Genomic DNA, 14,240 nt, shown 5'->3' with positions numbered 1-14,240 from the left:
AAATCTCTCTCTGCATCATCCCTCTCCTTCCCATTCCTCTGCTCTGGACCATTCCTCTGCTTCAGGCGATTAATGATCTGTTTGCTTTCCCTAAGCCTCACCTAGCCTGTCTTCCAATTCATTCTCCATAGTGTAGACAGAAGAATCCCTTTTCATAGGAGATCAGGTGCAAAGTTTCCTTCGTGGTCTGGTCTCTTCCCACCTTACCATCGTCAGCTTCTTTTCCATCCATTCTTGGTGCTGTAGATCTAAGGTGGCAGGCTCTCTCACATGCTTCATGTCTTTGCGATACTGGTCCTCTCACTGAATGCCCTGCTCCCTGCTCCACCCGCCCTGTCTTATGTTACATCATCATTGCCAACGTCTTTGTATATCACTTATCTAATCATTCAGATCTTATTATTTTTCCATATTTTCATAGAAGATTATGAAACCCAGAAGGGCGAGAGGTGCATTGTGTATTGTTCTTTGTATCTTAAGGAACTGGCCTTGCATCTAGCTTAGTGTTAAATTAGAATCAAGTTTCTTCTTACTTTTATTTGAACGGGACCTAAGATGAGAAAGGATATTAACTTTCTTGTACAGATCAAAAATTAACTGACCAAAACGTAAAATTAATAGATTATGCTTGTTCTAGTTTAGCGATGGCAGATATCAGCCACTAAATGAAGATGGGAACCTTTTTGATGTAACTTTTCAGTGTAACACTCAATTTCACTTACTGTAGACAGTACTCCATGTTAGCAAAGGGCTAAACAAAGTTTGTGTTTAATTACTGGTGTGCTTATAAATAATTATATAATAATGACAAATATTAACAGATTTTATTATTTATCTTTAGTTGGCGCATCAAACAAGTACTGGATTTTTGTTTTTTGATGCTGTATGCCCAACCAAAGGCCATGTATTATTTACAGGTAAGACCTTGGTATATATATGTATAATTTAAAGTGGAAGTATTATGTTCTCCTTCCTTCCTGCTTGTATTCCTCCACCTTACTATGTATTCAGAAAATAAGAAAATGCCAAAAGGAAGTTGAAAGTTGATTTGAACTAAGTCTTCTAGCAGGGTTTACTATTAACAGAGGAAATCATAGTTACCTGAAGCAAACTGAAAAGAACTTCTCAAGTTAGAAAAAAATAGAAATTATGCTCCCTACATTTCTCTCACCGCAAATTTATTACATTAAACAAACATTTTGAACACTTAATATACGCCATTGGTACCCTACATTGTCTCCTCTTGTATTTTATGTTCTACCCACTTCTACAGTGCCTTACTATATTTCTGAAATAAATAAACTGTATATAGTTTGGATCCCCTGAATTCTGGCATATTGTTGAATAAAGAGTTTTATGTTTCAGCCGTGAGTATATACTTCACTATATGTGACAATGTGCAGTTGTAAGAAGAGTTTGTAAGATACCACTGCAGATGAGAGAAACGTTAGAAAAAAGCCTGAAGCAAGGTCTTTCTCTTTTACCGGAAGAAAAAAAAAGAGGCTTTTGATTTCTGGTTAACAGAAACATGAGATCCACCCAATGTATTCTTCCCAATTTGAAACAATGTGATTCTAGTTTGTGCTCTGGTAACGTGCTTGCGGATTTCCACATTTTTCTGAATCATTTAGGAGGCCCTCTTATTGTATAGATTACCCATAATATATACGAAATTAAAAAAATAAAATTCTAGGGGAGCCTGGGTGCCTCAGTATGTTAAGTGTCTGACTCTTGATTTTGGCTTAGGTCATGATGTCACAGTTCATGAGATGGAGTTTCGAGTTGGTCTCTGTGCTGCCAGCACAGAACCTGCCTGGGATTGTCTTGTCTCCCTCTCTCTTTCGCGCCACCCCCCCCCCCCCGCCCCCCGCCCCCCGCTCGTGCTCTTCCTCTCCCTCTCTCTCTCTCTCTCAAAATAAATAAATAAATAAATAAATAAATAAATAAATAAATAAATAAATATTTTTTTAGGAGAAAATTCTAGTTTCTCTTTCCCCCTCTCTTATGGAGAACTATTCTTAGTCTTATGTGTACCAACCCCAGCTAGTTGTGGATGAGAGTGCCAGTTCCCTTTCGTCATCTCATTGCCAAGCACAGTCCCTGGTTCACTTGTGACAGGACCTGGCGCCTATCATCTCAAACATAAAGCTAGTTAGGCTTAAACTGGGAATGGAAGTATTTGTAAGGATGTAAATAGATTCGGATAAATAGATTTTTTTCAATGAGGATTTAGATTGAGTGTTGCATATTATTACTTAGGAAAGAAACCTCATCTCTGGTCTCAGAATCTCAAAGTGAAAACTAACTAATAGTAAATACCCTCAGTGAATTGAACTAAAAATAAAATAACCTCATAAAAACTGGTTTTTCAGTGTATTCTATTGAGAAAGTATTTTCAGTTCTCAAGCAAATGCAATTTATTCAATGGAAGCATCAAAGGAACTAATGACTTTTGTTTTTTTCCAGCTAGAAGATGATATCATAGCTAAAAAGATGTACTTTACAAAAATCACAGATTTTGTGCATAATATCACTTCAAATAATTGGTTTTATATTGAGTTTTCAATTCTTGGATTCATAGGTAAGCCTTGTATTTTCTAGCACACAATAATCTTAAAATTTCTTAAACTTATTAGTTTGTTACTTAATGGAAAGGAATGGCATGATTTCTGTGAAGATACTGTTAATTTAACAGTAAGATCAAATTCAAGTATCTTGAGTTTCAGTAAATGTATTTTTAAACCAATCTTCCTGAGATAGACAATATAAATAAGCAGCCTATACATGTGATGAAAATGTAAGAAAGCTACTACTTGCTAAATGCTTGCTGCAAGTCTGGCCCACATGTTAACTCAGTGACTAAGGGGTACTGCTCTATTTTACATGAAAACTCAAAGAATTAAAGTTGTAAGAAAGGAATTCTGATTTAGGACTACCGTACTCTAAATTCCTGGTAATTTCCAGTATGCCAAATGTGACATACTTAGAAAAGTATAAAAATATGTGAATCATACCCACCATGGAAGAATGCCTAAAATTGGGCCAATTGTGGGATTTAAAAAAAAATTCTTTTATAGACTTTCTTTCTTCTTCCTTCCACTCTTTCTACCCTCCCTCCTATACTTTTTCTTTTGTTTGAACCTTGAGGCCTCAAGTTGAATTACCACACTATTTCATGGTGCATATCATCCTTGCTTTCATACAGGAGCCCTCTTTTACTTTGTTCTTTCATTTTATGCCCAGTCCCTACTCCCACTTCCTCCCACCCCCCAATAGGCTTCCATTCTAATATGTTCAAAGTGTACATATAGGGGCACCTAGGTGGCTCAGTCGGTTAACCGTCAGACCTCTGCTCAGGTCACGATCTCACAGTTTGTGAGTTCAAGCCCCGCATCGGGCTCTATGCTGACAGCTCAGAGCCTGGAACCTGCTTCAGATTCTGTGACTCCCCTCTCTTTTCCCCTCCCCTGCTTGTGCTTTGTCTGTCTCTCGCTCTCGAAAATAAATAATAGACATTTTAAAATGTTTAAAACAAAGTATACATATAAATATGCTTATATTGGTGTTTATCATGTTTTTATCTGTTTAAAATTTACATATATGGTGATGTGATAACCCTCTTCATGCCCCTTAACATTTTTGTCCTCAAAACTAGATTTTGAAACTGTCAACATGTTGATTTGTGTCAATTTAGTTTATTGTTTCTTACTGCTGTTGCATACGCCCCACATAATAATGCATTTGACTTCTCCGCCCTCAAAGCGGTCAACTTTGCTCCCAACTCTCTGCTGCCACAAAGAAATGAAGTGACATATTTTGTCCCCTGGATCAGGACCACTGAGGGTGAATATGACTGTGTTTCTAAGTCATGCCAGATTACTTTGCAGATTGGCTGTACAGTTTATAGTCCCCTAAGCAGTGCGTATGAGTTCCCACCTCCCCATATGCTTGACAACATGTGATTCTATTACATCATTATTTATTTATTTATTTTTGCCATTGGGAGGAGTGTTAAGAATTTCTCTGATTGCTAGTGAAATCTGTTATTCATATACTTACTTGATAACTTTCTTTTCCATACTTTCTGTCAAGTATTGCAGAATCCAATTTTGAAACCCCAAAGGTTTATGCTCAGCTTTGATTTAAATACGAGGAAAAATTATAGGTAACAGCAATACCTGATAAGCTTGAAGAGGAAGTAATTTTGTTGATACATTACTGTGAAAATTTGAAATTTTTTGTATCTTTCTCACCAAAGCCCGGTGTGAGAAGGCTGGAGAATATTCACATTCTGACCAAGAGCACACTGAACAAGGAGCATTGTATATGTAATGCTGAAGTCTTATTTAAGCTTAAGTTTACAACAGCTTTGTTTTTTGTTGTTAGTGTTGTTATAAAACTAACAATTTTCTTACTCAATATTACCAAAAATATGAGTTTGCTAAATAGAATTTTACAGCATGCTGACAGCAGATAAGGAAAAGACAAATATTGATTCAACTATTTCCATCATTAAATCACTTACTTTGGTTACTATATAAAAACCAAAATATTAAAATATAACTATACATTTGATTAAATAACTCATACAGATTCAACTCCTAGTAAAGAAAAGGAAGCATGATTACTTCCTACTATCATATTTATTAAATAGGTGTATTTTACACTATTTACTTTAACATTTACCTGAATCTTATACCTTCAACTTCAGTTTAAAATCAAAGATGCAGTATATTAGAAGAAAGCAATTGGACCTAAGGAAATATCCTACTTTAAAGTATAGCAAATCTTTAAGTATCACAAATATAAGATAGAAATAAAATTCTTATAAAATGAGGGGTGCTTGGGTGGCTCAGTCGGTTAAGCAGCCGACTTTGTCTCAGGTCATGATCTCGCGGTCCGTGAGTTCAAGCCCGTGTTGGGCTCTGTGCTGACAGCTCAGAGCCTGGAGCCTGCTTCTGTTTCTGTGTCTCCCTCTCTCCTGCCCCTCCCTCATTCACGCTCTGTCTCTCTCTGCCTTTCAAAAATGAATGAATGTTAAAAAAAAATTTTTTTAAATTCTTATAAAATGATGCTCAAATATTGAAATAATGCTATATTTTAATCAAAATTAAATACTAAACATAACAAATGTGGTAGATTGATAAAGTTCTACAAAAGTCAGGTTATAGATCCGCTTCTACAAAATGAAGTAAAAATTATAGCTTCTGTACATTTCATTTTATGTATGTATCTTTCACAAGACTTAGAAATTGATCCTCATTGGTTATCAAAATTGGTTTCCTGAGGGTATTCACTATTCTAAACCTTCTTCACACTTCTCTCTCCCAGAAGTGGTAATCTGTAATACTTAAGCAGATATATTATTTTATTATCCTTCAACTTCATGAATGCTTTAAGGATATACTTATATAAGGATATATTTAATTTTTAATGGTTTTTTCGTCCTTTCTCTTGTTAATAGAATGAACAACTATATATAAGGGTTATTTTATAATATATGGTATAAACACTCGAGAGTTATTTGGATTTGTTTACTTTTTCTTCGTAGGAAAGCTATTTAAATCTGAGGACTTAACTGACTTGGTGCGTTTTTTTTTAATGTTCTACAAAGATAAACCCATAGATTTGCTTTTGGGGGATATTTTTCAGGTAAAGATGTGTAACCCAGGAGAGACTCCTGTGAGTATTTCTTTACTTTGTAAATACAAACTATTTTAGGAAAATACTATCTGTCTAATGTAATTCCCTGAAATTTGTTTACAGAACTAAACCTGATGAGTGCACTAGTTTTTAAGTCTGGTATCCAGAATTTTTACTGACACTTATACCTACTACATGAAGTAATGACAGGCCACAAAATTTAGTGAAAAGTGGAAGAAAAGTGACAAACAAACAATAATAAAATGATAGATACAAATCAAATATGTCAATATTTACATCACATATAAGTGGTCAAAATATGCCAGCTAAGAGATAGTTCATCAGAATGGATTAAAAAACACAATGCAATTATTGCTGTCTGTACTCAGTTAAAATGTAATGAAATACATAGGTTAAAAGTAAAAGATGGAAAAATAAATACCACGCAGACAATAAAAAAAAGAAATCTGTACTAGCTATATTAATATCAAAGTAGACTTTGGTGCCAAAACCCAAAAAATTTGATCAGGGATCAAGAAGGATACTATATACTGGTAAAAGAGTCAAATCACCAAAAAGATACAACAATCCTAAAAGTGTATGCATCTAATAAGAGAGACTCAAATACATGCATTGGAAGATGACAGAATTAAAGAGAGAAATAGATTAGTCTACAATTATAGTTGGAGACTTCAACACTCCTCTCTCAAGAACAGAACTGGTGCGTAGAAAATCAGCAGTGAGATAAAAGAATTGAACAACACCATCTACCATCTGGATTTAATTGATATTTAAAAAGCACTACATCCAACAGCAATACAAAACACATTATTTTAAAATACACATGGGGACTCCTGGGTGGCTCAATCGGTTAAGCATCTGACCTCAGCTCAGGTCATGATCTTGTGATTCGTGAGTTCACATCAGGCTCTGTGCTGAAGTGCAGAGCCTACTTGGGATTCTCTGTCTCCCTTTCTCTCTGCCCCTCCCCTGCTCGCTCTTTCTCTCAAAATAAATAAACATTTAAAAAGAAGAAATTAATAACAGAAAGATAACTGAAAATCTGCAAGCACTTGGAATTTAAACAATACACTCCTGAATAAACCATGAATGAAAGAGGAAGTCTCAAAGGAAATTAGAAAATACTTTGAATAGAATGAAATGAAAATACAACCTACCAAAATTTGTGGGATTCAGCTAAAGCACTGCTTAAGGAGAAATTTATCCTAGAAGAAATCTTTATCTTAGAAGAGAAGAAAGATTTTGCATTAATAATGTCAGCTTCCACTTTAAGAAACTAGAAATAGAGAGCAAAATCAACCCAAATCAAGCAGAAGTAAGAAAATATTAGCTATGAAGTCCGAAAGCAACAAAATTGAAAACATAAAAGTAGTTCTTTGAAAAGAGCAAGAAAACTGATAAGATTGACAAAGAAGACTCAAAAACAAATCATCAATAATAGAGACTATCATGATGCATACGTATGAGTGTGTGTGTGTACTAACAAGATATGTAGATTATATGCTGAAAACCTAAAAATGCTGATGAAAGAAATAGACATACCATAATCATGGATTGGATGTGTGTAAATGTGATATGCAGATAGGTATGTATGTAAGCAAGATGTTTAGGTTGATATGTAGATGTTGGTATGTATATACTTACCTATCTACATATCAACCTAAACATCTTGCTTGATAAAAACATTATTTCAAAGTAGATCACCTATCTAAATATAAAACAAACTTTAAAACCTTTAGAAGTGTAAAAAAATATCTTCAGGATCCAGGAGAAGAGTTCTTAGACATGATACTAAAACTATGATCCATTTTTTTAAATTACTAAATTAGATTTCATCAAATTCAAATCTTTTGTACTGTAAATTTTACTGTTAGAGGATAACATACCACAGACTATGAAGAAATATTTGTAAATTCCATATACAACAAGGACTTGTATTCACAACATATATAATATTCCCAAAACTCAATAACAGGAAAATAACCCAATTAAAAAATAAGCACAACACTTGAGTAGACACTGCTAAGGTAGTTTCTCCCTTACTGCAATAAGCAATTAACTCAGCTTTCCTTTAGCAGAGCTAAAAGGGCATTTTGTGGGAAGCCAGCATATGATAATGTCATCTCATTGGAACTTCTATTAATAGCTTAGCAAATATTATCATATTTGCTCAACTAATTTTATCTGACCTTAGTTTCAAATTAAATTAACTCTAGATTATTTAAGTACTTTACAGTTATAAAAACAATCCTTTAATATAATACTTTCCTACATGTTTGTACTGAGTAGAAATACATTTAAGTAAGCCTGCTGTTTAAAGATTGCAAAAATGCAATCTACCAAGTGGGAGAAGATATTTGCAAATAATATATCAGATAAAGGGTTAATATCCAAAATATATAAATAACTTATACAACTCAGCACCAAAAAACTCTCAACTAATCCGATTAAAGAATGGGCAGATAACCTGAATACTTTCCAAAGAAGCCATACAGATGACCAACAGACACATGAAAAGATGCTCAACATCACTCATTATTAGGGAAATGCAAATCAGAACCACAATGAAATAGCACTTCACACCTGTTCAAATGGCTAAAATAGAAAACACAAGAAATAACATGTGTTGACAAGGATGTGGAGAAAAAGGAACCCTTGTGCACTATTGGTGGGAATGCAAATTGGTGAAGCCACTGTGGAAAACAGTATGGAGTCTCCTCAAAAAATTAAAAATAGAATTACCATATGACTTAGTAATTCCAATATTGGATATCTACCCAGAGAAAACAAAATACTAATTGGAAAAGATATATGCACCCCTGTGTTTATTGCAGCATTATTTACAATAGTCAAGATATGGAAGCAACCCAAGTATCCATCAATAGAGGAGTGGATAAAGGTGTGGTATATATAGAATGGAAAATTACTCAGCCATAAAAAAGAATGAAATCTTGCCATTTGCAACAACATGGGTGGACCTAGAGGGTATAATACTAAGTAAAATAAATCAGAGAAATACAAATACCATAATATTTTACTCATGGGGAATTTCAGAAACCAAACAAATGAAGAGATTGACAAACAGAACCTTAAATGTAGAAAACAAACTGGTGGTTGCCAGAGCGGGGAGGTGGGTGGGGAGACAGGAGAAATAGGTGAAGGGGATTAAGAGAACACTTATCTTGATGAGCACTAAGAAATATATAGAATTGTTGAATCATTATATTGTGTACCTGAAATTGATACAACACTATGTTAATTATACTTGAATACATTGAGTATATAAATTTGAGATGTATTTTTATGAATTTTTAAGTATACAGTATTTAAGTAATTCTCAGTGATCATAATAATTTCAAATGTTTGCTTGTAATATTAAGGGGTGGTTTCACAGGTCATCTTTCTTATTTTTATTTTTAATGAGATTAACCAAATCTTTTTTCTATAAAGCATAATATTGGTTGTTTTAATCACGTTTTTTTTTTCTACTTAATACATTGAGGGGGGTGTAACAGTGTAGGAATTAATTAATATGAAAAGACAAAGAATAACATAGTCTGAGAGAATGGATAGAAAAATACAAAAAATTTCATTTATGTTGTTGAAATAACAAGAAGGGAGTGGAAAATTATAGTTGGTACAGCAGTAGCCTGATTTTCTATGACAGAGTTCAAGAAAATACATGCTTTAACTAACACCTTTTTGTACCTCAACTTTTATTCTTATGAAGAAAAATCTAAGTAATAAAGTTTTATTTAATGTTTAAGTATTAAAATAGAACTCTGGCAAAAACTAATATAATACAGAATTCTTCCATCCATAAAAGCAATAAAAAGGAGTATTTGGATTGTTACAGAAGATTATTGTTTCTCTTTTTCCCCAGGAAAAATGTGCAGAACGAAATAAGCAAATTCGTATTCGATATAAACCTTCTCTTTTCCAGCATGTGGGTATACAGTCATCATTCCCTGGAAGAGAACAATATTCCAAAGTAAGATTTTGAAATGTTACTTGAGTAATATATAATGTCTTGTGAACTTATAAAATATTGTTCAGGAAAGGAGAGATGGAAACATGAGACAGACTGTGAAATACGGTTGTTTAAACATAGTTCATCTTACAATAGCTATATGTTGTGAAGAGCAATCATCTTTTCAAGACCCAAGTTATCTGTCATGGTTAGAAAAATCTAGCCTATGTTAACTTCTTTGCCTTACTATTATGTAACAGCTGTGCAATTCAAGTAATGACTAAAAACATGTTTTAAAAATCATAATATACTCACTATTTTAGTCTAATATTTAAAATTAGACAAGAATATTTCCAAATAAAATGTCCCTATTATCTAATTTAGATGTATCAACATTCTTATTTCAGATCACTATTTATTGTATCAACAAAAATTTGATTTTTTGGTATTGTTTGGTTTTTATCATTCTTAAATTTTCCATCATTTTTGGAAACAATGTTATTTATAATTGAATTAGCATCTTGGTAGGGTAGAAGAAGCAAAGACTTCGGAGTCAAAACACCTAGTTTTTAGTTACGGTGACCTATGTCCTCTGTGCTCTCTTCAGTCTGTAAGAGGGAGAAGTTTAAATTAGATGATCCTTAAGATGTTTTCCACCTTTGAAATACTATTGACATCTCTCCCTTCATTTCTTCACACAACAAAGCAAATGATTGTTTTAATCTTTGGCAGTTGAAATGAGAGAAATGCACGTGCACATACTCTCATCATTTCATTCATTATTTATGATCAGCCCTCCTTCCACCTTTTCTACTCCTTATCTCTATATATTTATTGTACTGAGTTCTTTGGAACACTGCCTGAAACATAGTGTGAATTTAGTAGATGTTAGCTATTAGCTATTATGCAAGGTGAAATTCTAGATTGAAAGTATTCATTAAGCAAAACAGACAAGTGTCTGGTATATTGAAAATTTATGAATCTGCATGCAAAAAATAACACCGTAAAAATACATAAAACATAGCTGCAGGTGATGCAGAAAGAAATTGGTCTATACCATTCTATTTGTTGGTGCTGTTATAATGAAACTCTTTTCTTGCATTGTATTTTTTTGCTTGATGAGCTGTCTTAACCTTACCTTTGTAAATTTACAACCGATAAAGTAGAATATTTATCTAATCACTCATATTTTAATGTTATAACCTAGCTCTTAACCTTTTTATACCTCACACCATGTAAAATAGAAATAAATAACAATTTAGTGACATGTCCAATGTGGATTGTATATTTTTAAAATATATATTACTTTAATTATTATAATTATTTAATCATATTATTTTAAAATTTTCTAACAGGATATTTATTATTAGGAGTTTCATAATTCGAGTACCTTCTTTAAAAATGATCAGCATCATTCTTTGGAAAAAATGACATAATGAGGATTAGTCTTAGTTCTCAACTTTCTTCATAGTGGCTAAGAGACTATCTCATATAAAAAATTAAGCCTTTGATAATATAGTGGTAAGTATAAAGATTGATATAAATATATAGAAAATTATCAGATATTTTTTAGCCTTATTTTATAATCATATTTTGTGTATTTTTAAAACTTTATACATATAACTTTCTGATATACTCTCTAATATTTTGTTTGAGAATAATGAGTATTTTCTTTTCCTTTTTATCATATACTGTATACATACAATGAATTTGGAGACAATAGATCTCAGTTTGAAGCCTCATTCTTATCAATAGATGCAACACTATGGATGAATCTCTAAAACACTGTGCTAAATGAAAAAAGCCAGATGCAAAAGACTATATACTCTATGATTCAATGTGGAATTCTAGAGAAGGCAGATCCTGATATCTCATTATGATTTTAATTTGCATTTCTTTGATGGCAAATGATGTTGAGCATCTTTTCATGTGCTAGTTGTATGTATGTATATATGTATGTGTGTGTGTATATAATGAAATATAGATTTTTACCAAATATGGATTTTAATGAAATGTAGTATATAGTTTATGAAATGTCTGAGTATTTGCCCATTTAAAAAAGTGGGTTGTTCACCTGTTTACTTTTGTTTGTACATACATGGTCTCAGCTTATGACTTGCTCTTTCATTTTCTTAACAGTGCCTTTCAATGAATGAAAGATTTTCACCTTGATACAGGTCACTCCACCCAAACCTCCACTCTGTCCATATAGTTATGTCATTGCTTAGTTCAGTATTCAATGATTTCATAACGAGAATATAAAACCTGTTTACACTTAAACTGCATAGTATGCTCCATTTTTCCTTTATTATGCAGCTTTTTTTTGTTTTAAATTTGCTTTATTTCAATGTACTTATCACTAATTCATCCTCAGATTCCCTGCGAATTATCTAAATCTGTTCCTGATGTATTCAAACATTTTAAAAATCATGGCTGAATGTTGAATATTGTTGAATGCTTTTCTGCATTTCTACCACTTCCTAACCTTGAAAAATCTCTCTCCTGCAGCCTTCTGACCAGCTCTAGCATATATCTTAGGAACCAGGCAGTTGATTTTGCTGTTTTCTATATCTCAAATCTGTATCATTCTTGGTCAACTCATTTGTTTTAGTAAAGTACACTCCCCTCTCCCTGGTAATTTCTTGAGAAAGATTGTGTAGGAGGTAAATTCTTGGAAAACTAAAACATCTTAAAATGACTGCAGTCTATCAAACTTAATTGTTAGGTTGGTTAGGCAAAAGATTCTGAATTCTGATTTTTTAAGGTATTCAAGACTGTAACTGATGAAAAGTAGTTAAAGCCATTCTAATTCCTGTTTCTTGGTATCAGACCAATTTTCCCATCTGTAGACCTTTAAAACTTTTCTTCTATTTGAGATTCTACAATTTCATGATGATAAGATAGGTCTATTTTTATCTATTGTGCTTAATATTTGGTAGGGCTTTTTAATATGAAAACTCGTGTTTCGATTCTGGAAAATATTCAGAAATTATTTTGTTGATAAATTTCTCCCTCTGTTTTCTATGCTCTTTTTAAGGAACCCTGTTTCAAATGTAAGATTCCTTAGATTGATGTTCTCTCTGTCTCTTACTTTCTCCTTCCTATTTTCTTTCTATTTGCTTCACTGTCTGAAAGTTTTTCTGAATTTTGGCTTATATCCTTTTTATGAGTGCTTTTTTTTTGTTTTGTTTTTTGGGAAGGAGGGCAGTTTTCATTGATTGGTTGGTTTGGTTGGTTGTTTGTTTTTGCTATTGTAGCTTTAATGTCTGAAGAACTCCTTTTGTTCTCCTAATGTCATTGTCCTCTTTTATAACCCTTGGTTCTTATTTTATGATTGAAATACTTCTACTTAACCCTCTGAGGATTCTAATATTTTTAAAATATTTTTTTTAAATTTCTTATTCCTGCATAGTTTCTATGGTCGTTCTGTGGTCGTTTCTGATGTCTGCTGCTCTGCATAAGCATGTATATTCCAACTGTGACTCTGCAGTTAACCCCAGGGCCCTTGCCTGTTCCCCTATATCCACTGTCTCTTCAGTTTGGGTCATCCTTGGAGCTACTCTCACCTTTGTTAGTAGCTGGTGCCAGTGTGTTTTAGAATTTGAAAACTTCCCCTTCTCATCTGGTCTCATATGCTTTCCATCTGACACTCCCTCAGAATGATTTCTATGGATGGAAGGGTGTTCATGCAGAATTAACATTTGATACTTCAACAGTAAAAGGGGCACAATCTGCAACTATGTGAATGGAACTAGAGGGTATTAGGCTAAGCGAAATTAGTCAGTTGGAGAAAGACAAATATCATATGACTTCATTCATATGAGGACTTTAAGATACAAAACAGATGAACATAAGGGAAGGGAAGCAAAAATAATATAAAAACAGGGAGGGGGACAAAACATAAGAGACTCTTAAATATAGAGAACAGAGGGTTGCTGGAGGGGTTGTGGGAGGGAGGATGGGCTAAGTGGGTAAGGTGCATTAAGGAATGTACTCCTGAAATCATTATTGCACCATATGCTAACTAACTTGGATGTAAATTAAAAAATAAATAAACTACTAATAAAAATCATCAAAATCTTAAAAAAAATAAAAATAAATTAAAAAGGTACATAGTATATAACCAAAAGTATGCATTATTTATATACATACCACTTCACCATGAAAATGTGGGTGCATTTCCATGAAGATAACCCTGCATTCTGTGAGTTCAATTAGACCTGCATCATGTTGTTTGTTTGTTTGTTTGTTTGTTTTATTTATTTTTTTAGTGGGACTGAGGTCAGCAAAATTTGAAGAAGGTAGCGCAGGTAACAAATTTCCCAGGCAACTTCTTTATCTGTTACCCTCTCAGTCACCTGTCTTTCTAACAAGCTCCTTTCAGAAGGTCTCCCTTCTTTCCTGCAAGAACAGCAAGAGACCACCACCACCTCATTTTTTCCCTCCCACATTAGGAATTTGAAATGCCTTCAGCACCCTCCACTGCAGCCAGATTTCCCTATCAAAAACAATTTCAGGGAAATAGGGAACTGTCCTTTTGCTAACATTTTTAGATATTTAAAATTAGGTGTTTCCAAACTGATGAAAGAGCTGCAGAATGGGTTAC

General features: G+C 33.2%; 1 protein-coding gene across 9 annotated transcripts in view; it reads left to right on the top strand.

Moving 5' to 3' along the window:
• The window catches only part of MGAT4D (MGAT4 family member D), a 70,851-nt gene that overhangs the window by 51,614 nt on the left and 4,997 nt on the right, over nucleotides 1-14,240 (top strand). For 5 of the 9 annotated variants that reach the window (XR_009616158.3, XR_009616157.3, XR_009616156.3 and 2 more), the window contains 5 exons: nucleotides 842-917; nucleotides 2,467-2,581; nucleotides 5,552-5,682; nucleotides 9,548-9,655; nucleotides 10,990-11,155. Coding sequence is in view for 1 of the 9 variants with exons in the window: in XM_060654128.3 (XP_060510111.1) it covers nucleotides 842-917; nucleotides 2,467-2,581; nucleotides 5,552-5,682; nucleotides 9,548-9,655 (430 nt within the window). In the remaining 8 variants the exon portion in view is untranslated. The remainder of the gene's footprint in view (nucleotides 1-841; nucleotides 918-2,466; nucleotides 2,582-5,551; nucleotides 5,683-9,547; nucleotides 9,656-10,989; nucleotides 11,156-14,240) is intronic. The other 4 variants (XR_013555125.2, XR_009616159.3, XM_060654128.3 and 1 more) reach the window with 4 other exon arrangements.

The sequence above is a fragment of the Panthera onca genome, chromosome B1 (genome assembly GCF_046562875.1).
Source record: "Panthera onca isolate mPanOnc1 chromosome B1, mPanOnc1 haplotype 2, whole genome shotgun sequence".
Taxonomy (NCBI): domain Eukaryota; kingdom Metazoa; phylum Chordata; class Mammalia; order Carnivora; family Felidae; genus Panthera; species Panthera onca.
This window is presented reverse-complemented; position numbering and strand designations above follow the sequence as displayed.